Source organism: Schistocerca cancellata, chromosome 1 (genome assembly GCF_023864275.1).
Source record: "Schistocerca cancellata isolate TAMUIC-IGC-003103 chromosome 1, iqSchCanc2.1, whole genome shotgun sequence".
Classification (NCBI taxonomy): domain Eukaryota; kingdom Metazoa; phylum Arthropoda; class Insecta; order Orthoptera; family Acrididae; genus Schistocerca; species Schistocerca cancellata.
Genome location: NC_064626.1, coordinates 741,014,391 through 741,040,390, shown reverse-complemented (window position 1 = coordinate 741,040,390; position 26,000 = coordinate 741,014,391). Strand labels below are relative to the sequence as shown.

The 26,000-nt window shown below is 40.8% G+C and overlaps 1 protein-coding gene across 1 annotated transcript in view; it reads right to left on the bottom strand.

Moving 5' to 3' along the window:
- Positions 1–25,215, bottom strand: part of LOC126099648 (inverted formin-2-like) — a 40,758-nt gene extending 15,543 nt beyond the window's left edge. Inside the window, exon 1 of the mRNA XM_049910608.1 lies at positions 25,048–25,215. Within this exon, the coding sequence (XP_049766565.1) occupies positions 25,048–25,215 (168 nt within the window). The remainder of the gene's footprint in view (positions 1–25,047) is intronic.
- Positions 25,216–26,000: the final 785 nt, after the last annotated feature.

The window sequence follows — 26,000 nt, the reverse complement described above, 5'->3', positions numbered from 1 at the left end:
ATCTAGTTTTGTGAAAAATGTCTGCCACGCATGCTTTAGGGTAAGGCTTGGTGATCAGGATAAAAGCTCATCACAAACACAAGGCATGTCACATGTCATAGTGCCTGATACCGTGAAAATGAGAAGGGGAAATACAAGCCTTTTGCAGGTCCTGTGGTTTTCAAAGAAGCTGCTAAATCATATAACCGTATATGGTCATTATTTTTCTATGGTTAACATTGAAGGTCATAATGCGAAACGAAAGAAGAGTATAAACTACCCTAAAATTAGTTCAGCCTTTTTACCTGTTGTACATAGTATCTCTCTCCTTATTCCAATTCCACCTAACATTCTTGAAGCTGTGCAGCAGATGACTTATATTGGAGGCAATGATGGTGGTGATTACAAGCCAGAAGAAAATTTTGCACCAGAATTATTTAATCAATATGAACTAAATGTTTTAAGACATGACATGAATATGACAGAAGGTGCCTCCAAATTGCTTGGTCAAGTCCGAAACTACCGAGAACGTCGTAGTCTTGGCAAAGGAACAAAGTAATGGAATTAGAAAAATTTTTAAAACAATAATTCTGTATCATTTTTTGTTGTGATATTAAGGGTTTATTGAATTTCTTTAAGCTTACTTATGGCCCAAGCCAGTGGAGGCTGTTCATTTGCTCGTCAAAACGTTGCCTGGAAGGTGTACTTTTACATAATGGAAATTTGTTTGGCTCAATACCTGTTGCCCATTCAGTACACCACATGGAGACAGTGAAAACCTCAAAACTGTGGTGAAATTTGTTATATGTGAAAGACATTATTGGACAATATTTGGGGTTTGAAAGTAGTTGGCATGTTACTTGATCAGCTGTCCAGCTTAACAAAAACGCCATGTTTTCATTTGTGAGTGGGACAGCTTTCAGCAATGAACCAGTTGTTCAACCAAACAAGATACTATTCTCTCCGCTTCGTATCAGATTTGGATTAGTGAAACAGTTCACTAATGCTATTCCAAAAGATAATGACTGTTTCCTGTATTTGATAACAAGATTTCCTAAAGTATCTCACAAGGCACTGACAAAAGGGAGCTTTGTGTGAGCACAGATCAGAAATTTAAGGAAAGACAATTTGTTTGAAAGCACAGTTAAACCATTCGGGGAGGGAGGGGGGGGGGGGGGGTTGGGGATATTTATATAGATAATCATTTCATGCGGCTCAATGGGCTGGTGCAAGTTTTTCTAATGCCACTTGGTAACTTGTGTATCCCTAACCTAACACAGTTATCCAGCCAGTGAAAGGGGACTTAACAGTTCGACATGGAATCTGTACCACATGGTGTTTCTGGTGACTATCATATCATTGAGAGGAGAAGGCTAGGTTAAACCAAAGACTTAAAAATCCATAATCCGACCGAAATTTGATGCCTCTCAGTTTCCAGGCATGTTCTTTACTACTACACCACCAAGCCATGTATGTAGATAGTTCATCTATAGATTCTGATGAATGACATATATAGCCATATCTGCTGGTTGCATTGTTTAAATTTTTCACACCATCAAGGGACCAATTGTCTTAGTATGCATCCCAAATTTCAACCTAATTCATGTTAACCCCCTCCCTTCCCTCCCCCTCGCCCCCCTCCTGCAAAAAAAGAGGACAACAATGTGATCCTATAAAGGTTCTGTTTTTACCAACTGAGGTGCTGCATCCCAAAAGGAGCTTGGATTTTGTTTAAAGAGCTAGCGGTCAACTTTTTCATATTTTTCATCCACATATTGAAGTTTCTGCAGCAAACCTTCCAATGTCAGTGAAGAACAAGGAGAATGGTTCCGCCAGAACATCAAGGAGATGGGAAAGTGCAGTGCAAACATGACGGCTGACCTCTGTTTTAAGTTAAAGAGAAAGGACATTGATTGTGGGAGACACAAAGTTTTGCCCCATTTCAGAAAGAACTTGAGGCAGTGAAATCAGATAAGGAGAATTAAATTGTGATATGTGTATGTTAAGTGACATACACCCTTGTCTACTATAATATAGTGTGCAGTGATTCCATCCAAGGCTGCAAAATAAATCATTTATTTTCAACTCAATTAAAAAATGTTCTCTGTTAGGAAAAAATGTGAGTTCTGCTAGAACTTCAGACCTGATTTATACAGAAATATGATGTGATGCAGAAAAACTGAAATCAGATTTGGAATTGCTTAGTCATGAAACATTGTTCCAAGAGTTTTAAAATGCAGCATAGTTTAGTCAGTTACAGATCTGAGTTACAAACTGTCAGACATTGTATGCCACATGATTCTATCCTCAGACAAACACTATTACTCCTCTACGTAAATGAGTTTCTACACTATGTGAAGCATGAAGTTATAATGTATGCCTATGACACAACAATTATCTGCGCAACTGATAAAGAAAAGAAGCATTGCAAAGGCAGCACACCCAAATAATAAAAATGCAAACAAGTAGCTAAAACAAAACTGTTTTATAAATAAGTCTAAAGCAATAAATGTAGTTTTTTCAAATAAACAGAGTGTATAATGTAAATATTAAAATGAATAGAGGGACAGTTAAAGAAGTAAACAGCATAAAATATGTAGGAACTGTCATAGAAAAGGGTCTTATGTGGGAAGAGCATGTAAATGTACTGCATAAGTAGATAAACACAAAGATTTTCCTCGTACACAATCAGAAGCTGTAGATGGTGATGATCTCAGGATGGTATGCCATGGACTTGTGTTCCCTCACTCACATACATAGACTACACAAATTTATACATGCACATTCCTTATTTTGGCCTGAACTGTATAAGCAATTAAATTTTTTTCACATATTTACATAATAGAAAAAACTCGTAAACACTATAGTAGCAATTCTGTACCAAGCAGTAACTTGCTGCAGTTTTGGATGTATGCAAACCAGTTACTGCCTTAATTTTTTTAAAAGTAATTTCTTGTACAGCTCTCTTCCTGCTTGCAGGTGACCTTTTGTTTTAGTGTTGTATGTGCAAACTGCACATGAAAATCTTGATTATTCCTTGTGTTGTATTATCGGATGTTTGGACCAATCTTGCTGTTGTTATCTGTGATTTTCCTTGTATACATCTTTGTTTCTAAGATATAGAGGCATGGTAATTGAAGAATATAAACCTTTTTTTCAATGGAGGCCCATGAAGATCAAGGTGCTGTACTTTCCTTGGCTCTTAAATTCTTTTTTGTGCAATGAAACAAACGGCTTTTGCAGGGTGGCGAATTTAACCAACAAAATAAACCATACCTTAGTAGCGATTCTGCTTGGGCACAGTACACATTTTTTATGGCTTGCACTGACGCGCATCCACAAATAACCTTCTGTTTGACTGTTAGTGTAACCCTGTTTTCTGTATTGTTTATACATTGTATTCATATTAGACTTAATGTAACAAGCTAAATGGAGCTAGAAACAAATGTTGCATCTGCGTGTTTACATTTTTGCAATACGGTATGAGAACCATAGTCAAGGCGTTGCACGCACTATGAACAGTGGTGAGTAATTTGTAAGATTTTGAAATGAAGGTCGCGGCCTTCATAATTAATTGTGAGATGCACCCAATAATCTCATCAGAAAAACACCAACTTACCAGAGGTAAAGAATAATTAAATAAATAAAAGTAATAAATATCACAGCAGTTACACATTTCAAAAGATACCGGTACTTTGCTTGCAAGTATCCACATATTCTTTGACTTCTTCATTTTATGACATAATTGCAAGAGGTGCGTCCATGACTATCGCACACATGTGATGACACGTCTAATAGGCTGGAGTGTAACAGAAAAGCTGATGAGGTCGAAGCTACTACGCAGTTTAAGAATCCAAGAACTTCTTTTCTGGACGAATTTACGAAATTACTTAAGAGCTACTTCTACAGTCTGTGACAATAAACGGTGACTGACTGAAGTTTGCCTATCGGTAGCGGTAGAAGTAGCGTACAAGAAGTAATTTATTCCGCGCTGTAATTTGGTTGGTGGTGTCACATGCTGTTCGTAGCTCCACAAAACTTCAACGAAATTTTCTCTGCTTGCGTTAGTAGCGGTTTTACATCAGTGCAATATAAAAGCATTATAATATCTTCGTGACCAGGAAAACGTGCACCCTATCAACAATGCTCCAATAGCATCCCGTACTACTTAGCCAATACATCAAAAGATGAACTTCTTTCCCACCTCACGAAGTATGAAACAGTTACTAAAGAAACCAAAAATGTGATAACGTACATGTGAGAAGATTTAAACTACAACACTGCATGCTTTCGCAACCACCCGGACGTGGGCAGAAAATCATATTCAAAGGCACAGACTCACTAAAACTGGGAACTCACACAAAGAGAATTCTCTCAAGTCACATAAATTGCCATATGGCAACCTGCTCGGTACGTCCATTGAAGATGTCTCGTAAAAGTGTGTAGCTGCTTGATAGCCCATTTTATAGTAGGACTGTAAAATAAATCTATGAACTGAACGATTTTATGTGTTTGTAATACAGAATAAGGAGCACAGTCAGGGTCTTGCTCATTCTCAGCTGTGTACAGTGCTTAGCAATTTGTAAGAATTTAATAAGTTCGCAGCCTAAATAATTTTTCCTGTACTAGTTTATAGCTATTTATGAACTGTTTTTAAACCAATTGCCCTATTATTTGTTTCATAAAAAGTACAGTGGCTGTATTATAAACGTGGGGTACGGTACTGAGTGAGTTAACGGAGAAAACAAGAATTTCTGCCGAGCTCGCGAATGAAATTTTTTTGTTGGTACATATTGCAACATACACAATTTGAATATCATACAGTATTTTCACACAATTTTTACTAATGGCTCTTTACAAACAGCAGGCAGGAACATTGGTAGTGTTCCTTTTACCTATACAGCAGAGGTTCTAATAGCTACAGCTTAATATGGTTTATTATGTGCTGCAAGACTTGGCAAGATGACTTGTAAACTCCAACAGTAACATTGTTAAATTCATTTACTTTTATTTCAACGGATAGCGTAAGATGTATATGATATTAACGTAATTGAAGACTGTCTTTTTATAGCCTACTGGTGTTTATTTGGACAGGTCAGATTTGAGTTTCTTGCTGCTGGAAGAAGATTATATAATTGTATTCCCATACATTTAACACCATTAATGTGCAAATTTGTTGAATGGGGAATTACTCTTAAAGAGGTTTTGGAACTTGTCATGATCGTGACAATCAATATTTCTGTCAAGTTGGTTAATGCTTTTCGTAGGGAACTGTAATGTTGCAAGTCTGTATTGGCACAGAAGGGACCATATATTCAGCTTCTTAAATAGTGATTTACTTTGAGGCCAAAAAATAATCCCATAACCAAGCATCGAGTGGAGAAGAACATAATACAGTGTACTAATGTTTGTAGCATTTCTTATTGATATGATCATAAAACATACTTCACTGAGTTTTGTGCTAGTTAAATCTACGTGCCTTTTTTCAAGCAAGGGTGTCAGTTATAGAAACCCCCAAAGATTTAGTTTCATGGCCAAATTCAACGTTATTATTGTCCACCGATATTGATGGAAGTACGAAAGGTGGTCCAACTGCCTTTTTTCAATTAAGAAGCAGCCTATTGTCTTTAAGCCATGAGTTCAATTGTTGATATGTATCCCAAGCAGACTCGTAGATTTTTGCTTTGTAAAAGATGTATAGCACGCGTTTTGTCACACCACCCACACGATTCTATCCCGCCTCCCACGGTCTTCCGAAGAGTTCGTGTACTTTGTTAAGCAAAGGATGGATTCTTTGAAAAGTTCTGCAGTACAAAAGCTAGCAGCAAACTACGCGTAACCCAGTGCGAGGTGTTCCCTGAACGCACACAGCCAAAAAGAGATCTTTTCTGGGAATTTCGTTACACAGACACTTTACTAATGACGCTACAGCTACGACAAACAACGACAGAATGGTGGGTGTTTACCTTGCTGGCTGCACCCACCCCTGGTCAACCTCCTGAGCCGTCCTACGCCGACCGCCAAACGGCAGAGCATCGCGGGCTGCCGGTCCATCGTCTTCTGCTAGTTGCTTGGCTCCTGTCCTGCACGGGCGGCTGACAAAAACAGACTGGCGGCCGGAGCGGCGTCTGGCAGGGAGTCCTGCAACCCCCTCCCCCACCCCCGACTTATCGTGGCGTACCGTTATCTCACTCCGAGTAATTAGCAACCCCTACCCCTCTACATTCCATTTCACTTGCCGTGAAAGACGAGTAGTTGTTCACCATTGACTGAACTATTATTACGCACATTTACTGTGTAAATAATAGTACGCCAGTAGTGAAATTACCTAATTTTATATTCCCTGTATCCGCTAACTGATTTCTCGCATCCACTATTACTGTGCGAGGATATCTGCACAGTTATCCTAGTGAGGAAAACGTCGCAATCAGCTCAAATTTTGTTGACTAAGACATAGGCTTTTATGAAACCAGTAAGGGTAAATTCATCTTCAGACGGCCGCCTGGACTTTAGCGCGAACTTTAAGTGGTTCTAATGAGATAACCTTTTCTTTCTTTTCTTTTGTTACAGTACTCTGTTAAGTTACTGGGTGAGTACCTCGATAGAAAATTACACCGGTCAAACCACATCTTATACCTGAAAAAAAAAAAAAAACTTCACGCTGTAGGGTTTGCTTTACGCATAATTGTACCATCTACACATAAGGACGCCGATAGTTTCGATATTTCCGTGCACTGTTGCATTGCGACATCATCATCTGGGGTGACGTGCCCAAGGCAAAAAATAAAATAACGCTCAGTGGATAGCAGTAAGCATCAGAAGCAGTGTGCATCCAAAACACCCGTGCAGGAATTCGTTGGGAATCACCAGGTTTTATAGTGACATCTCAGTATCTCTTCTCTCTTGCATGTCTCATAACTAAAAATCACTCTCTTCAAAATCAATCATGAATATCATAGCTACAATACAGTATCAAGAGAGGATTTACATAGTAACCAGTCAAACTTTACCCTTCATCGATCAAACTTTACCCTTGTACAAAAGGAGCCAACTATTCGGGCATCAAAGTTTACAGTGCTCTACCTAGAAACATCAAAAGTGTTGCTCTTGAAGTAGCGAAATTCAAGAGCAGATTGAAGGACTACCTGCTACAGAGTTCATTCTATTCAATTAATTATTTTTAGTGCAAATGAGCAAGTTTTTCTGTAGCATTTTTTTGTATAAATGATTGAGCCATTTAACGCAAACATAGATGTCAACTATTACTAATATGAATGACTCGCAGTGTTTGTATAAAAATTGTTTTTTCTGTTCATGTACTACGATTAACATTAGTTGCTATGATTTTTGTCATGAAGCAATCACACTGCACTTAATTGATTTGTAAATATTGTGATAATACTGACTCGATCCATGTCCTAGCAGCTATGTGTTATTGAGATAAACGGAACTCGCAATAAATAATAAATAAAGCACTGGAAACAAGTTGTAGTTTGTATGATATTGAAATAATGTCTGTTGATGAAGTGTGTGTAATTTTCGCGTAAGAAATGTGCGGTACGCTGCCGTTCAGAGGAGGAGGAGGATATTAGTGTTTAACGTCCCGTCGACAACGAGGTCATTAGAGACGGAGCGCAAGCTCGGGTGAGGGAAGGATGGGGAAGGAAATCGGCCGTGCCCTTTCAAAGGAACCATCCCGGCATTTGCCTGAAGCGATTTAGGGAAATCACGGAAAACCTAAATCAGGATGGCCGGAGACGGGTTTGAACCGTCTTCCTCCCGAATGCGAGTCCAGTGTGCTAACCACTGCGCCACCTCGCTCGGTGCCGTTCAGAGATGGGCTTATGTCCGAAACAGCCTGCAAAAGAAGTCACCCCATGACGTAGTAGCTGGCTACGACTCCTCCTCCTCTTTGATGTAATCTTAATCAGAAAACCTCAGGCCATAGGGTACAATGAGCTATTTACCGTTCATATCGGCTGCTTTACGCGAGTAATCGCATCGAGTATGAGGTAATTAGAGAGGAATTTCGCCTTATGCAAGACACCTTAGTAGTTTTGTTTTAACCCTGACATGTTTTAGCACTTGTTGTGCTATCGTCAGTGGGTTTAATTGTTTATTTTTCTTCTTCAAAATTGTTATCCACTAAGGAAATTTTTGGTAAAAATATTTACATTACAAAGACGAGCGATAATTGTTACGTATTTTTTATTGGTTTGTACACAGTAGAGGGTTGAGACATGTAGCATTGACTTGAAGCACAATATGTTGTTTATTTACGATATGGCTAAAGGTTCTAGTTTTGTAGTACATTTGGAAATAAAGTGGATGTATGCATTTTTTTTGTGGCGGCGTCCGCTGGAACAGTGAACAGAAAGATGAAAACCCAAACACTCTGATTAAATAAAAGTCGGTACTTATCTTTATTAACGAAGATACAGAAACACAGTAGTGAACTCCGTGTCTACAGAAATCTGTCTAGTTCGAGTCGGAGCGGCTAGGTCAGCGTCGGCTGACGACAGACAACTCTGCTGCGATGAACACACAACTGACTAGCAAGTACACAAATCGGTGGCGAGTATACAACTGAGCGGCGAATACAGAACTGTCCTAGCGCTCGCGACTCCAGCGCTTACGAAGCCAGAAGCCAGCGGTGGCGCGCGCAGACTTGCGGCGATTTTCTGTATCGCTGGCGCTGCTTATGCGGACGGCGTCCGGACTTTGATGCTGCCAACCTTTTGGCAGCGGGCTCGGTTGGCATTACTGGCTAGGGTATAACACATTTGTTTACGTACCTCACACGAAACTATTGGGTGCTTGTGCTAGTAGCTCTAGGGCTATTACGCAGTCTACAGCTTGTCATCTGCAAACAGTAAAACGTTATTTTATTTTTCTATTCATTACGCGTTTTTCTGTCACAAATCATCGATTTTACTAATGTTTTGTGTCATATCATTTAAGTGAAGTCTTCCCCTCTGTAAGCATAATCGTACATGCTTCTGGAAACTTCAGAACTGCGAATCATTTACTTCTTTCACACATTTCGAAGATCAACCTGCATTAGGAGTCCGATATCAAGTCCCAAATCTGAGGCCGGCCTGTGTGGCCGAGCGGTTCTAGGCGCTTCAGTCTGGAACCACGCGACCGCTACGGTCGCAGGTTCGAATCCTGCCTCGGGCATGGATGTATGTGATGTCCTTAGGTTAGTTAGGTTTAAGTAGTTCTAAGTTCTAGGGGACTGATGACCTCAGATGTTAAGTCTTATAGTGCTCTAGAGCCATTTTGAACCAAATCTGAGCGAATGGCGCGGCCGACGCTATGTCAGAGTGTCAGTCGTGAGTGGCGCAGACAGTAGTGTAATAATAAAAGAAGAGTAAAGGAGCACCTTCTGCGTTCTTGGGCCACTCGCAAACCATAATTTAAACGTAACCCTCTACGCATTACCTACCGTGTGGCAGCCGGCGACAACAGCAGAGCGCCACGTATACGCCTTAGGGCGTGTGACCTGCCCTGGCGGTTAAAGGTCTGTCACGCGTCCAGTTTGAGCGAATTTGTTAAAGACGATTTGGAGACTAATCATGTGACAGGCCTGTCTTTCGACGAAGTTTAGAACGTCAACAAATGTTTTTTTTCCACAGCACGCTGCGGTGGCTGAGTTTAAGTACTGATTCTGCAAGGATTTCCAAGGCAACGCCAAAGTCACTAAACCCCAACACATTGAAATGGAAAGTACGCAGCATTTAGAGAAATATTTGTTGATGTTTTAGGCCTGTTTCATACACTACAGCTTCCGCCGTGCGGCAAACTGTTCTGTACCGTGACTGATTTTGATCTCTACATCTGCAAACCACTTTGAAGCGCGCGGCGCACGATATTTTCAATATTACGACATGTTAGGATTCAACACGTTCCATTCGTGTATTAAACATGTGAAAAATAATTCCTTAAATACCACAGTGCGCCCCATAATTACTCCTGCCAGCGCGCTCCGTACCAGAGCGTTAAGTGTGAGGTTGCAGATTTCTCAGTTGAGGCTGTTTCTTGAAACTTTGCAAGCGGACTTTCGTGGGATGATTTGCGTCTGGATTCATGCGCCTGGCGCTTCAGTTTTTTCAATTTTTCCGTGATCCTGTAAACCGCGAGTCGATGAAAAAAAATGGCTCTGAGTACTTGGGACTTAATATCTGAGGTCATCAGTCCCATAGAACTTAAACCTAACGAACCTAAGGACATCACACACATCCATGCCCGAGGCAGGATTCGAACCTGCGACCGTAGCGGTCGCGCGGCTCCGGACTGAAGCGCCTAGAACCGCTCGGCCGGCTGCGAGTCGATGAGGTCGAGTGACTATGCGCGGATTCTTTTTGTTTTCTTTTCAGTTTTATGCGTTTAAAACAGTGCAAATAACCTGAAATAAAGCTCAACATATTGTATTTGTTAATATTTTCGTAAGAGGCATGAAAAGGAAGGGCAAAGGATAATTTGGGATTGCAAATAAATCTCCAGCAAGTATTTGTAAGGGATAAATGAGGACTTAGTATATAAAATTAGATACTATTATTATTTCACAGTTGATGATATACAAGTGCTTGGTTGATTCCGTAAAAACAGGGGTGCAGTAATTTTTTCAGCATCTTGCATACATAGTAAACGCAGGGTTTTTACAGTTGTATTGTTGTTTCAAAGTTTCTATAGAAAAACAAACTTCGTTCACATTCATAAAAGATTCTCTCTCATTGCACAGTTTGGCACGCGTAACGCATCATTTCGCTATATGATGGCGAGGATAGCTGGTGATGTACAATGGAACGTATTGTGATGCATTCTTCTCGGGATGTGATTTCTTATTCTCTCTCGATGAGATAATAGCAGTTTTGTAGCTTTTCGATCAAATTCTTTGCCTGATTATGAAAAAAGGTGCCACTGGGTTCACTGTAGGAGTACGTTTGGGCGGAATCGTTTTAATACTGATCGGTGCCAGTACTTCACCACTTAAAAAAAATAAAAAAAACTCGTCGTATACCTGTGGATTTGTTTATGCTAATAACGCGTCGGTTATCAAAAGAAATTTGTTCCCTTGCGCGTAGGTCTTCGTCACAAGAGGCAAAAGCTTTTTATATAAGGCAAAGTTTCCAGATTTTTAGGAATTAATGGCAAAATTCTTATATTTTAACTCATACTCATCAACCGATTTTTGTATCCCCTTTCCAAATGAGCAGTTAATTTCTTGTAGCTGTGAGTAGACCTTTACAACAATTTTCCGAAAGGAGTTACAGCATACTGCACTGTATGCGAGGGGGTTACTTTGATCATATACCGTCGTTTTACGAGAACTACTTTAGCCCCTGATGGTCTAGGGTTCGGTTATAAGACGATTCGTACTGGCAACCTGGAAAGACGAACATACGAACGTAGATATGTTATTATATGTGACTTTGAAAAGAGTAATTTGATCGACAACTAACCAGTTGTTTTGTAGGGCGGGCAGCCGCAGCCAAACTTCGACTTTTTTCCAAAGAAAATTCCGCACTGGCTGTACGAATGATTTTTATTAAATCCGCGACCGGTTTCAACACCACTTATCGGTGCATTCTCAGGCAACGTTATTTATAACATAGTAACGTTGAACACCGCCCTGTAGCCACTCCCCACCATTCACGTCCAATATACTGTCATCTGGTGAAAGCGGTAGTTAAAATCTAAAAATCTTTTTAAAAAAATGTTTAAATGATGGGAGCGGCAATGGCCGGGCAAGCTGAGAAGAGCCGCGCGGCATCGGACACGTCCTGACTGACAGCCGAAACCCCAAAAGATTTATTCTTTGAAACCTATTTAAACCTTATTTACTAAGTTTATGCCTTTTATGAGAATTCCATGTAATTGTTGTGACTTATGTGAACAATCTGCCTACTCCTTTGTATTTCATAAAATAGTTGGCGGAAACCACTTCGCCCCTTCGCCCATAAATAGTACTTAGCGCCCGACTTGGACGTCGCCTTTTGTCATTCCTCCCTCACTCTTCATAAATGATTGGCCAAGTTTCATGTCGCCTAATAACCACACTTATCCTTTCTCCCTCTATGCACACAATTGGCCGACTTTTCTGTCGCCTAATCTGTAATTCCCTATTTACCTATTTTCTCTCGTCGAAAACAATTGGCAGACTTCCCTATCGCCTAATAACCACAACTCTCCATTTACCATAAACCTCTTTGGCCGGACTATTCCTAGCCTATCAGTGTATCATAATTCATTATAGTGGAAACCACTTCGCCTTTTCACTTCATACTAAAGAGCAACGATATGTCTATTTTGACACAAGTGTACGTCATCTCAAGACAACATTAAGTTATTTCCATTACTTTTTTCTACCAGAATTGTTTCTTTGTACATTGTCATATCCACTCACCTGGGTTAGCGTCGTCGTCTTCTTCTGCGGCCTGCAGCTAAATTTTATGCATTTTTCATCTGTGTAACATATAATAGCCCTCATCTAGCTTTCCTATTCTTAAAATGTTTTCAGACGTAGAGGATTGTTTATCGCTGTTGTAAATATTTAAAAATTGTTCCACTGCATATTGTATAACATGTTTTTGTTATGCGCATTAAAATGTTCCTGGTGTCTTGTGACTATATACTGTGTTCTCTTGCTGTTGTATCTGTAAGTCTTTATTTCTTATACTCTGACCTGTCAACATAATTGCAGTAAATGTTTGTTTTTTACCCGTGCTATGCAAATGTTTTTTTCTGCTGGATTACTTTGTTTTTGTCATAGCTTGTTTCTGTATGTAACATTCAGTGTAAGAAGTTTGCTCATCTTAACCTTGTTAGTGAAGAATGTTAAAGAAGACAGATAATAGTTCTGAGTGAAAGAAGGGGAAGAACTAACAGCACGAAAGGAAAATGAAGTATGTGTCAGTTAACTCGGGCACCAGGTAATCGTCAATTAGCAGCCAATACAAAGAACGTTATTACCCCATGGGGTTTAGTAGTCATTATATTTTTCATTTTGGTGACTTAGATTTCATCTATTAATTGTTGTGGCGGTATTTCGGTGGTAGAATGAGGAACTTCATTCATAATTCTCTCAACTTCTTCCACGCAATTTACCCACTCGTGATGTTTTCTAGAGCAGTATGGCTTAAACAGCCTATTTAGTTCTCTCATAACTCTTTCACTAATATTTTGTTATGGATGCTACTTAGGTATGTATATAGGTTTTATTTTAAGGTCCCACAACGTATTTTTCCGGTACTCTGATATAAATTGAGATCCATTATCACTGATGAACCTCTCTGGCTTACCTACATTCATTACGTAGTCATTCTTAATCTTATTTGAGACTGATTTTAGAACATATATTGTGTTCGAACATAATGAATTACCTCGAAGAAAATTGTCTATTGACACACAGTCAACTTCGGTTTAGAAAACATCGTTCTCGTGAAACACAACTAGATCTTTATTCACATGAAGTGCTGAGTGCTATTTACAAGGGATTTCAGATCGATTCCGTACTTCTGAATTTCTGGAAGGCTTTTGACACTGTACCACACAAGTGACTCGTAGTGAAATCGCGTGCTTATGGAATATCGTCTTAGTTATGTGATTGGATCTGTGATTTCCTGTCAGAGAGGTTACAGCTCGTAGTAATTGAAGGAAAGTCATCGAGTAAAACAGAAGTGATTTCTGGCGTTCCCCAAGGTAGTGTTATAGACCCTTTGCTGTTCCTTATCTATATAAACGATTTGGGAGACAACCTGAGCAGCCGTCTTCGGTTGTTTGCAGATTATGCTGTCGTTTATCGACTAATAAAGTCATCAGAAGATCAAAACAAACTGCAGAAGGATTTAGAAGAAATATCAGAATGATGCGAAAAGTGTGAGGTCATCCACATGAGTGCTAAAAAGAACTCGTTAAACTTCGGTTACACGAAAAATCAGTCGAATCTAAAAGCCATAAATTCAACTAAATACCTAGGTATTATAAATACGAACAACTTAAATTGGAAGGAACACACAGAAAATGTTATGTGGAAGGCTAACCAAAGACTGCCTTTTATTGGCAAGACACTTAGAAAATGTAACAGACTTACTAAGGAGACTGCCTACACTACTCTTGTCCGTCCTCTTTTAGAACACTGCTGCGCAGTGTGAGATCCTTACCAGATAGAACTGACGGAGTACATCGAAAAAGTTCAAAGAAAGACAGCACGTTTTGTATTATCGCGAAATATGGGAGAGAGTGTCACAGTAATGATACAGGATTTGGACTGGACATCATTAAAAGAAAAGCGTTTTTCGTTGCGACGGAATCTTCTCACGAAATTCCAATCACCAGCTTTCTCCTCCGAATGCGAAAATATTTCGTTGACACCGACTTACACAGGGAGGATCAATCACCAAGATAAAATAAGGGAAATCAGAGCTCGTACGGAACGATGTAGGTGTTCTTTCAGCGCGCTACACGAGATTGGAATAACAGAGAATTGTGAAGGTGGTTCAATGAACCCTCTGCCAGGCACTTAAATGTGATTTGCATAGTATCCATGTAGATGTAGATATAGATGTAGATGTAGACTTACCTTTAGCCTTTCTTAGTGCATATAATTTTCATGTTTCGAGACCATGTGTAACACAATGAACAGGTATTTGTACCCCCTTTGTGAGGTGGCCTCCGAGATTTTCCAGTATTTTTGTTGGGACCATGCTATACATTTTCACTTTACTGCTGGAGTGTAAAGTTTTTCTTTTCGGACGTACATCACATGATTTTAGAATTTTGTGTCCCTCTTTTCTGTATTATTAAAATAGCAACTTTCCTTAATTTTTTCCGCAAATTTCTTGGCACCCAAATGAGCATATGTGAAATGTATGAACCACAGTAGCCTCTCAATTTCAAGTTCTGGCCAACAGACCTTCCATGCTGTTTGTCAGGGTCTTTTCTGCGATACAACACGTCTTGATGTATAACATAGTGCTTCCTCACCTTGTCATTCGCCTTTCTACTCCAATCAGCTTTTATCATTTTAATAGTGTCATCCTTATTGTTCCCTTCTCATATTTTTTAATATGCTCTTCATTTTTTCTTCGTGTTTCACTTTTGTTAGGTGTAACATGGAGTCTTCTTTCTGCCTTGAATCATTAAAATAAGCTTTATCCATGCCCACAGGCAATCTGGATAATGCATCAGCCACTGTATTGCTTTCCCCTGGCAAGCATTCTATGCTGAAATCTTACTCCTAAAGCGCTAAAGCCCATCTCGTTAGTCTGTTATGATGTAGCCTATAATCCATCAGGAATGATTGAGCCTCGTGGTCCGTAAGCACTTTTACTTTCCTCTCCATAACATAGTATCTGAATATCTTAAACCCCCACACTACTGCTAAAGTTTCGTTTTTTGTTACTGAATATCTTCTCTCCATTTGTTTAGTACAACTGGCAAAATGAATTGATTTTATTTCCACTGTATCTCCGTTTTCTATGACTTAACAAAGATGAGCTCCCAACCTGTATTCTAAACGGTCAGTAAAAATGCAAGAAGGTAAATTTAAATCTGGATGTGACAAAACAGTACTATTACATTGTATTGTGTATTAGAACCGGGGACCTAGAAACGATGGAGAGGCTTTGTCCCACTGTAGCCCTCAGTGGCTCACAACCCCACAACACGCCTCAGCAGACCACCCGCCCCACCGCCGCCGCACACTGAACCCAGGGTTATTGTTATTGTGCAGTCTGGTCCCCAGTGGAAATTGCACAAAAAGTCGGAATCAATTATTAGTGCTGTCAAGCAGTCATCACAAACGACCTACAGTTCGATAAAGTGTGTTCCAGATGGGTCCCTAAACGTTTGACCGAAAATCTGAAGTTGAGACGTTTGGAGGTCTGTCAGAGGCTTACAGCAAGGTTTGCGGAAGACGGTGATGCATTTTTGAATCGGATCGTCACCTGCGACGAAACCTGGGTTCACCACTACACTCCAGAATCCAAACAAACCAGCAAGGAGTGGCGGAAGCAAGTGGTGAAAGCCAAGACTCGACTGTCAGCTGGCAAGGTTATTTCAACAGTTTTTTTTCGATCAGTAAGGCACTTTGCTAATTGATTTTTTGCATAAGCGACGCACAATCCATGCTGCTTGCCACTGCGAACTGTTGAACAAGGCGAGATTTGCATACCGCCGCCAAGCACGAGACCAACCGATTCGACAGGTCGTCCTCCTCCACGGCAATGCGCGACCCCATACTGCAGCTCTAACTGTCTCCAAGCTGCAGGAAATGCACTGGACTACACTCGATCATCTTCCTCACAGCCCGGACTTGTCGCCCTGCGATTTCCATTTATTCGGACCGCGTAAAGAAGTTCTAGGAGGGCGACGATTTGAAGATGACGTCAGTGTGAAAGAGTTCGTGCGCAACTGGCTGGAGACACGACTCAGTTCTTTTTATGATTAGGGCTTCAAAAAGCTGCCCATACGCTGGGACAAATGCATTTCCAAAGCCGGAGACTGTGTGGAAAAATAAATTATAATTTCCTTGAGTTATTCAATAAATGAATTTAAAGAAAAAAATAAAATCTCGTTTATATTTGATCGGTCCCCGTATTTTTGACTTACAGGTTTCTAATTTTATACCCTATTCTTTTGTTTCATAATGTATTTTCCTGCAACATCCCTCAGTTTTAGCTTCAAGATGTATGATCTTTTGTTCCAAAGTGTTGAGTTTACCGTTAATTTGAGATATTTCTGCCTTAACATCTCTTAATTCCTCCTTATTTTCTTTCAATCCTGTGTCTATTGTTTTACTTAATTCCTCCCTACTTTCTTTTAATCCCGTTTCCATTTTCTTGAGTGCTTTACTTAATTGTTCTTGCAAAATTAATTTTAGTATAGATCTTATATCCTGACAATCAACCTGAGATGGTAAAATATCAGCTGTTGCCCTGTACCAAGACTTAATATACGTAACTCAGCTACAGTCTCATTAGTAATGTCAACATCAGAGTCCATTTCTCTGGCTTCGTCATTCCAGTGAATGATTTCGTTTTGACTAGGTACTACAAATCCTGGGTTTACATTACCATTGTTTGCCACTAAATCAACGTCTCCACTGCTGTCATTATTAGTGAACGCTACATTTTCAGTGAGATCATTCATGGCTACTTCAGAATTCTCAATATGATTTTTGGGTTAAATGACTCTGTGGTTAAATGACTCTGTTAGGTTTTTATTCACAACGACAGATGTTTTCGGTTTACTTGAACAATTTGGTTGTTTTTGCTAGTATGTATTTTACCTTTTAAGTTATGCGCATAATACTAGTGCCCTCTCTCGTTAGATGTGTTCCGTAGCGCAAGCTTCATCTGCTTGACACTAGGACACAGGAAAAATTGGTTTCATATTTTCTATTTTATGTAGATGTTTTTAAATTGTTGTGATATGTTTTATTTATTAAGACAGAAGGTTTGAATTAGCACAACTTATAATAATTTTGATGTGTATGTGTAGGCATCCGTGGGTTTTAATGTGCGCAAGCGTCTCGCACATACCACAAGTGCCCTTTCTCGGTGTAACTGTCTGCCCTAGGGCTTTCACACACTCTTCACTCTAGTTCACAGGCGAGGTAATGATACTATGCTTTGTTCGCATCAACCCTCTGTCCATAATTATGTTGTATAAATGGAGATGATGTTTTAACTACTGACGACGCCTTTGGCACAATTGTTTTACGTATCTCCAGTGCAGAATGTGATTTTAGTAAGTGACTAAAATTTTTTGTGCTTATAATACTCTGATAATTTTACTGTTACTTAAGCTATAGTGTATATTCTCTCTCAGTTCCAATGCAAAGTTTTTGCTAATGAAGGTGTCTTCCTGTTCAGGTATATTTTACTTCTGATGAAGGTATATACTGAAACCGTGGTCAAGAATTTCAATGAATCTTTATCCTGCAACTGTTTGGCTGTTATCATTTACCGCGAAGAATTTCAACAGTTACTGTTTCAGCCATGTTTAAAATCTTCAAATATTGAGAGAAAAAAATGGCCGCAATTTTTGGCATCCTACAGCTACAGATCTTGAGATGTCCTAATGCCACAGTGGTGGATGGGTGACAGCATCCCCACCAGAGATGGGTGGTATGCTTCAACTTGTCTTTGAACACTTGCTTTCTCAAAACTTCCATACATACCTTGCCCTCATCTTGTTCGAATCTGTTTGTAGATGCTCCTACATCCCGGTACAAAAGATGTCTTGTGAATGAATAGAGGATTATGATTGTATTTTGTACAACTCACCATATTGCATTGACAATAAACCCTGCAACATGCCTTACATATAGTCAAATATGGAAAGTCTCTTACTCAATTACACTGCTCCCCCACTGAGGACAGGATCTTGAATATTAGAGCGTGAAACAGATCTCCATCCCAGCAATGTATCACCGCGTACCGTGTTGATGTAGTAAACATACAATTTGTATCCCGTGCCAAACAAAATCAGTCCTTTTACATCATTTGTACATATACCTCAAAGACAGACAGCACCCTGTACACTCCTCACATCACTAGATATTTCCCTGCGAGGTCGGTAGTCATCCATCCCCGACGGGTGACCAGAGTGCCCTCAGCGGACTGAAGTTACTCTCAGAACTCTTCTACAAATTCCGGCTCATTCCCCCCTCGCCACAAACACGTTACTGTTTCTGGTCCAGACCTGCTTGCTCGCTTACTTTTCTACACCCATCTGTAGATTCTGGGATTACAAGAACACATGTATTTCTGCATGGTTTGCAATAATATTATACCATTTTCGCAGTACTTCTCAGTATCAAACACACAACAGTATACTGCCGATCACTCACGCAACATAATTTGGAAGATATAGAAATGAAATTATTTCTCTACAAACCCGAAACTTTAGGAAGCTGGAGCATGCCATAGACCACTGAGTAACTAGAAACTTATCCCGTCTGCAAAGACCTTTATGTGAGAACTCGAAACAAATAGAGGAAACTGATATTTCCATATGTGAATACCGATATCTGTGATGTAGCAGATTCCAAATCATCCATATGATTTACAGAGTCAACTAATATGTTTCTCATGTCTATAGAACCAGCAAACATGTCTTCCACGTACACACCACAATCGATGTTCCCTCAACTAAATAAAGGTGTGAAATGTGCAGAAGCAGTCAACCGAAAAATTTGCATGGGAGTGAATAACAGTCTAGCGCAAACAGACCTCCATTTTCAATCTTCTCAATTTTCCATGCGATTACGAAAGCTATCCAACAAATACTAAGTATCAGTTCGCTATTCGGTCGTCTAGAGGACAACACAGTTAAGTCATCTATATTCCTACATTCCAGCAGCCCTCTCCATTCAGGCAGACCCCCATTAATGGGAAACGTAAATCATTTCCGTCACCTGCGCTGCATGCCAAGCACAAGTAGCAGAATAATCCTAGAAAACCAGTCACATATACGTTTTATCATTGTACTCACAATTAAATGTTACGGTCGCAGTCTCAATTGAATGGCATTTGACAATGAGCAAAGTATTGGAAGTACACCCTGCTGACGGCTGTGACTCTGGAAATAGAAATATCTGTACTATTCTTGACTTGACATACTCTTCCCTCTGCCATCACAATATTCCACAGTCATCTCCTTTGCACATGTCGGAACACAAACACTTACTTTATAAGCCTGATGCTCAAGGAGAATCTATCATACATCCCCTACTACTCACACATTTATTGGTGTGCTGATTGAGGTCATAAGAAATGTACACTAGCTTTTCAGATCCCTAGTGTTACTCTGTCCGCTAGAAATGATGTCTATGATTTGGAATCAAGTCCTTCCATTCAACCACTTACCTGCATTGGATCACGGCCACAAGTGAATCACATTTCTGGCACTCTCATATCTTGAAACGAGTCACCTTTCTCTAACCTATCTGCTACAGTAAAATTCCAACATGGTTTTAGTCAGTCCCTACAAATCCTGCTCCTGTTTCTGCAGCTTTGCACATGTGATCATTCCAGTTTAAGTCAGAACTGAGCAGAAGTCGGAGAAAGCCATATCCAGCACCTTCTGCAACCCATGTAGAAACAGAATGACCTGAGTTAGTGCAACAGGACCGTGTTTTGACTATTCGGTGGAAATGCACGCATTGTGGTGTGCCTCCAAACTAGGTACATATACTACAGTCTGAGGCAGATCCACGTCCATTCACATCTATCAGCCCACCAGGCTATCATCGTTATTCTCTTCCATCCAACAGAGAAAAATTGTGAACTGTAAAATCTCCATTAATTTCGTCCGATATAGAACTCACCTAGGCGCTGTTGCTGGCGTGATGACGTATAGCTGCAATGTTGTTTTGGCACAGAGAGAGAGTTCTTGTGACGCTTCCAAGAATAGCATTACTCCTAGCAATCCTAACGGGACACCCCATCCATCACTGACTTTACCTGTCAAACTGCTGCTGCTGCCAGTGCAGCATGATCGTATTAAATATACAGCTATTGATCCACTGCAGAGGACAGTTTAAGGTTCCGTCACCTGTACCTTAGGAGGATGATCGTATCCCACGGACTATACTGTAAATCGCAAGAGATGCTCCCTGTGGTCCTGTCTCGTTGTTTGAAACATTATTTTTTCCTGCTGTAACATGCTTTGTACACTGCCATGCATTTTGTTTTTCTTCCATGACTTCAAGGTCTGTGTCAGATTCTAAAGTGACATTAAGACATTCTGATCCACGGCCTCTTGCAGAAAACTAGATGTTGCACAATGATAATCTTATTGTTACTACGGCTACCATAACACGCCACAAACACTGGATGATTTTAAATAAAAGAGAGTTACAAAATAAGCAAATTGGGGGAGTTTCGCGACGTTGTGGATGGTTTCCAAACTACAATCCGAAAGTGATTCATGAGCTCTACATTTAAACTCATCTGTAATAGTCATGTAGTAGCTGATGACTCTATGTTCCATTTCAACTGATTCATCATAATTGAAGTCATGTATGCAATCACTTTCGGTGCTATTTACCCCAAAAGTTGTTGTCCATCTACCAAAACTCTTTCTCCAACTCAAACAAGTGATGTCAGTCAATCATTATGTGATAACCAACAGGGTGCCAGTGCATGGAAGGGATGGAAAAGATACCATCGATGTACTCTAATAATAAGCATCACAGTTGATAGTACGAACAGTTTTACAGTATTTTCAACACTGACCAATGATGCGACAGCATGTTTCCCCAATTTCAGTATGATAGCTAAACCACTTTGCGAATATCATTGCAAACGTGGATAGATGACCGTGCACTACATCCATGCATTGTTAATTCTCAAACATGTACACCATCAAAGCATATCACACAGTGCTCTACATATTTCTAACACCTCAAGCATAGTGCTTAATTTATGATCTATCACTATGTGTATGGGAGTCACAGAGCATTCTTGCTGTCTTAGGGTAAAATTAGAGAGTGAAAGACCCTCCTCACACTGTCATTGACCAACCCGCCCTGCAGCACCATTACCGATTTAATCTGCAACTGACCCGATGTTGACTGCTATACTCCATGTCTCGTGAATGAATGGAGCTTGCTAAGTCCTCACCCTTCCAAGGGCACAAGATTTCTCGGGATGCACCCATGTCGAGGAGGTTAGCACTCCTTTTTGATGTATAGTAACAGATTTCAAATTTTCATGATGTAGTGGCGGACAGTTAAGAAGAACAAGAAACAGATGATTTGTATGTGCGATAGAGCCTCAGACGGGTGGAGTTCAATGCATTTTTATGTAAATCAGCCAAGCTATCAACTCTAAAGTATTGTTCTAGAGTCTAGGATCAGTACCTGGAAGGTATTAATAAGAGAGAAACACACACACTTCTAAGGCTACAACATTCTGCACTTTAACGGGATATAATGTTAGACCGCTTGCATTTTCGACCTATCAGTCATATAGGGTGCTGTCTGTCTTTGTGGTATATGTAGGAATGATGTAAAAGGACTTATTTTTTATGGCACAGGGTACGAATTGTATGTTTACTTCATTGACACTGTACATGGTGATATATTGCTGGGTTGGAGATCTGTTCCGTGCTCTAGTATCTAAGTTCCTGTCCTCAATGGAAGAGCAGTGTAATTGAATAAGAGTCTTTCTGTATTTGACTATATGTAGAGCATGTTGCAGGGTCTAATTGTTCGTACAATGTGGTGAGCTGTACAAAATACAATCGTAATGCTCTATTCATTCACAAGTCATCCATCTACTAACAGATTCGAACAAGATGAGGGCAAGGTATGTACTGAAAGTTTTGAGAAAGCAAGTGTTCAAAGACAAGTTGAAGTATACCACTCATGAGGTAATGATGCCCAAGCCATGTTTTAAAAGAAGCTCTGTAATCCTGGGATTGAACAGGAAAGGGATCAAACTCATGACTGGACTGGTGACCAGCCATGGTAACTTCAAAAAACACCTACACACAATGGGTATTATGAAAGAGGACCCTAAATGTATGATCTGTGATGAGGGTGAAGAAACTGCATCACACCTAATCTTTGATTGCATGCCATTGGAGAGTAAAAGATACAGAATCTTCGGGACAACTAGACCTGAAGAAATTGTGTCTAACAAAAAACTGGTAGAGGGACTCCTTGCACTATTCAAGGGCACTGGTTGGCTTTACTAGATACCGCACAATAAACCTAGTTTCGGTGTAGGCAGTGGTGGGTTAGACCTTAGCTGTTTTAGCTCTCTTGTTAAAATCAAATCAATACCACTCATCTCTGTCAGGGATGCTGTCACTCGTCCACCACTGTGGCATTAGGACATCTCAAGATCTGTAGCTGCAGGAAACCGAAAATTCTCTTCTTTAAGACAGTGCTTCGAATTCTGTTTGCATCATTGTTCAGATTTCATCCCTGTCTGTGCTTAGAGAGTGCTCTCTTTCCAAACAACGAGAATGCTTTTATAATTAATGCACCCCGTGCTACTCTGTGACAGAATCCACAGGTATCGCATCATCAGCGGTAAATACACATGCTGTCCAGAGGCGTCTCACGTATGTGGCCGGCGTGAGCGTGCCTTGGAGTTCTGTGATGTCAGTAAAACACTGTAAGAACTTTATCTGTATACTCAGAAGAAGAAAACCAACTTTCACCCAGTTGCTGTAGACAGCAGCAGCGTGAGAACAATGGATCGCACTGGCTTGGGTCCAGCAGTGGCCTCGATGGGCGCACGCCCTTGGAGCGTCTGCACTCTGCAAATAGGTCTTCGCTCCAGTCCAGTCGCGTCAGCAACAGTGCCTAGGTGATCACGTATTTCGAGAGGAAATGTCAGGTATGAAAGGGATGCCGCCACCTCATGCTTAAGGGACCCGAACGGGCACCTGTGCATGGCTTGGCAGCTGACAGCCATGTCACTTTGCCAAGGCTGCCGGTAGCCTACTATGCGGTCCAGTAAACAGGTAGCGGTGGTTGCACACATTGATTGCTTGTCTGTTGCATTATTTCATGAGCAGGTCTGTAGGCTGTGCTATGTGTTATTTGGACAGTTTACGAGTTGATATTTTGTCTGTACATCAGTATACTGCATTATTTAGGAGGAGTTTGCATGTCTGTGTGTTGTGTTCTGAAATTATTTTGTTAAATTAGGAATTGTTTGGGTTCCTGTAGTGTGTTATTTCGGTAATTTAAAAGTTTTATAGGTCTGTAGGCTGTGTAGAGTGACCCCAAGCATGTCAGAGCATGTGTTTTGTGTCAGTGTGATAAATATACTATCTCCCAAAAGACTTCCCTAAATAAATTGTTGCAAAATAAATAAAGTAAACTCCTTCCTTACTCTCTCCAGAAGCCCAGCACAGGCTGAGTCACTTTCCCCTCCAGACAGCCATCTTGGGTTAGGTCACAGAACAGATGACAGCAATCTCTGGTGGCGATACTGTGTACTAGGCCAATTGGACTCCAGACCTTGTGGTGAACACACTGTTTCTCGCCATTTCCCCCCGCCATCTTGTATTACATAACAGGATGGATGACAGCACCCACTAGTGGCAGTAGTGTGTGCTAGGTTAGTTTAGTTCTGTTGGTGGAGACACTGTCTGCCGCCATTTTCCCCCACCATCTTGGATTACGTCATGGAACAGATGACAGCGTACTGTGTACTGGGTCAGTTGGACTCCATATCCCATGGCGATCACACTGTTTCCTGCCATTTTCCCCCACCATCTCGTATTACGTCACGGAATGGATGACAGAGCCCTCTGGTGGTGGTACTGTGTACTAGGTCAGTTGGCTTCAGACCCCTTGGTGACCACACTCGTTGGCTGTACTGCCTCTAATTGTTAAAATAAAATAGTGCATGGAAAATAAAGACTTATGTCGAGCACAGGCCGAGTTCTCTTCCCGCCATTTCCTAGGAAGAGGTGGCGGTCGGATGACTTAGGTTAGTGGATATAGTCCAAGTGCTCTGGTGGTGGTACTGTGTACTAGGTCAGTTGGCTTCAGACCCCTTGGTGACCACACTCGTTGGCTGTACTGCCTCTAATTGTTAAAATAAAATAGTGCATGGAAAATAAAGACTTATGTCGAGCACAGGCCGAGTTCTCTTCCCGCCATTTCCTAGGAAGAGGTGGCGGTCGGATGACTTAGGTTAGTGGATATAGTCCAAGTGCTCTTGCAAAATAAATAAAGTACGCTCCTTCCTCTCTCCAGCAGCCCAGTGCAGGTTGAGTCCTTTTCCCGCCAATCGGGAGGTTAGTGGAGGTACTCCAATTGACCTATCTTCCTGCCAAAATTCGATCTTCCCGCCAAAAGCCACCATCTTGGATGACGGCATCAGATGACATCACTGCCACCATATTGGATAACGCCATCACCACCATCTCGGATGACGGTACTTTGTGCTGATGTCCCCCCCAGGGGTGGGGGTCACGTCATTGGCGGCATTTCGGATAGCCGCACTTTTTGCTGATGTCTCCCATGTCCCAATACTCTCCTTGTCTACTTCTCAGAATGCATCTTAATTTCCCTTTCTCCAGACATACTAATGCTAATGTTCCAATTACACATCTTAGACTGTCATACGCAGGTGCAACACTTATACTACTTTTCTTCCCAACGTACTGCTGCTGGTTCTCATAGACGGGGGCTGCACTGCTAGCTGCAACTGCGCCGTCTTGGTGTGCTGAAACTGTCACTTCCAGTGTGGCCATATAGTGTTAACTGTGCCGGCCGCTGCTTGCTGCCGCCACATCTGTTGTCTGTGGCTACCTCACCGCTCTGCATGTTGTGTCGTCATTAGCATGAAGAATCCTGAAGTGATGATTAATAACATAATCCCATGGACCGTGCACACAACATCAACTTTTATTCTCATTGCCCTTCCCACTTCTCAGTTACCGATACTGCTTTCACTCTAATTGGAAAATTTGATTTTGTTGCACTAGTTATTATGGTTCAACAAAAGATCAAAAAATATCTCAAACACAGTTCAGAGCCTACTTATCACAGTTCTTACGCACTTCTCTGGTCATTCACAGTTCACACATATCACTATTCTTACACAGTTCGCTGTTCAGGTACAGTTCACAGTTCTCACTAATTAAATCTAGGCTCATAATTCCGATGCACTTCAATGATTATCCCCACCAGCCATGTACGGCAAGTTGAACTAGAGAGAGAGAGAGAGAGAGAGAGAGAGAGAGAGAGAGAGAGAGAGAGAGAGAGAGAGTTTCTCTCTATATAAAAACATTGTGCAGATTTCATACATATTGCATTTTGACAAACATTCGATATGCAAACCATGAGTGACCTGGCAGATGTCAATACGGTAATCGAATTCTTGCCATACCCGTCCCAGCATGGCATCCTCGGCTGTGGCAGTTGCTTCTCGTATTCTCTCCCGTAGCTCTGCTACATCGCCTGGTAGAGGTGGTACAAACATCATATCTGTAGTGTGTCCCTACAGGAAAAAAGTCACACTGAGTGAGATCTGCTG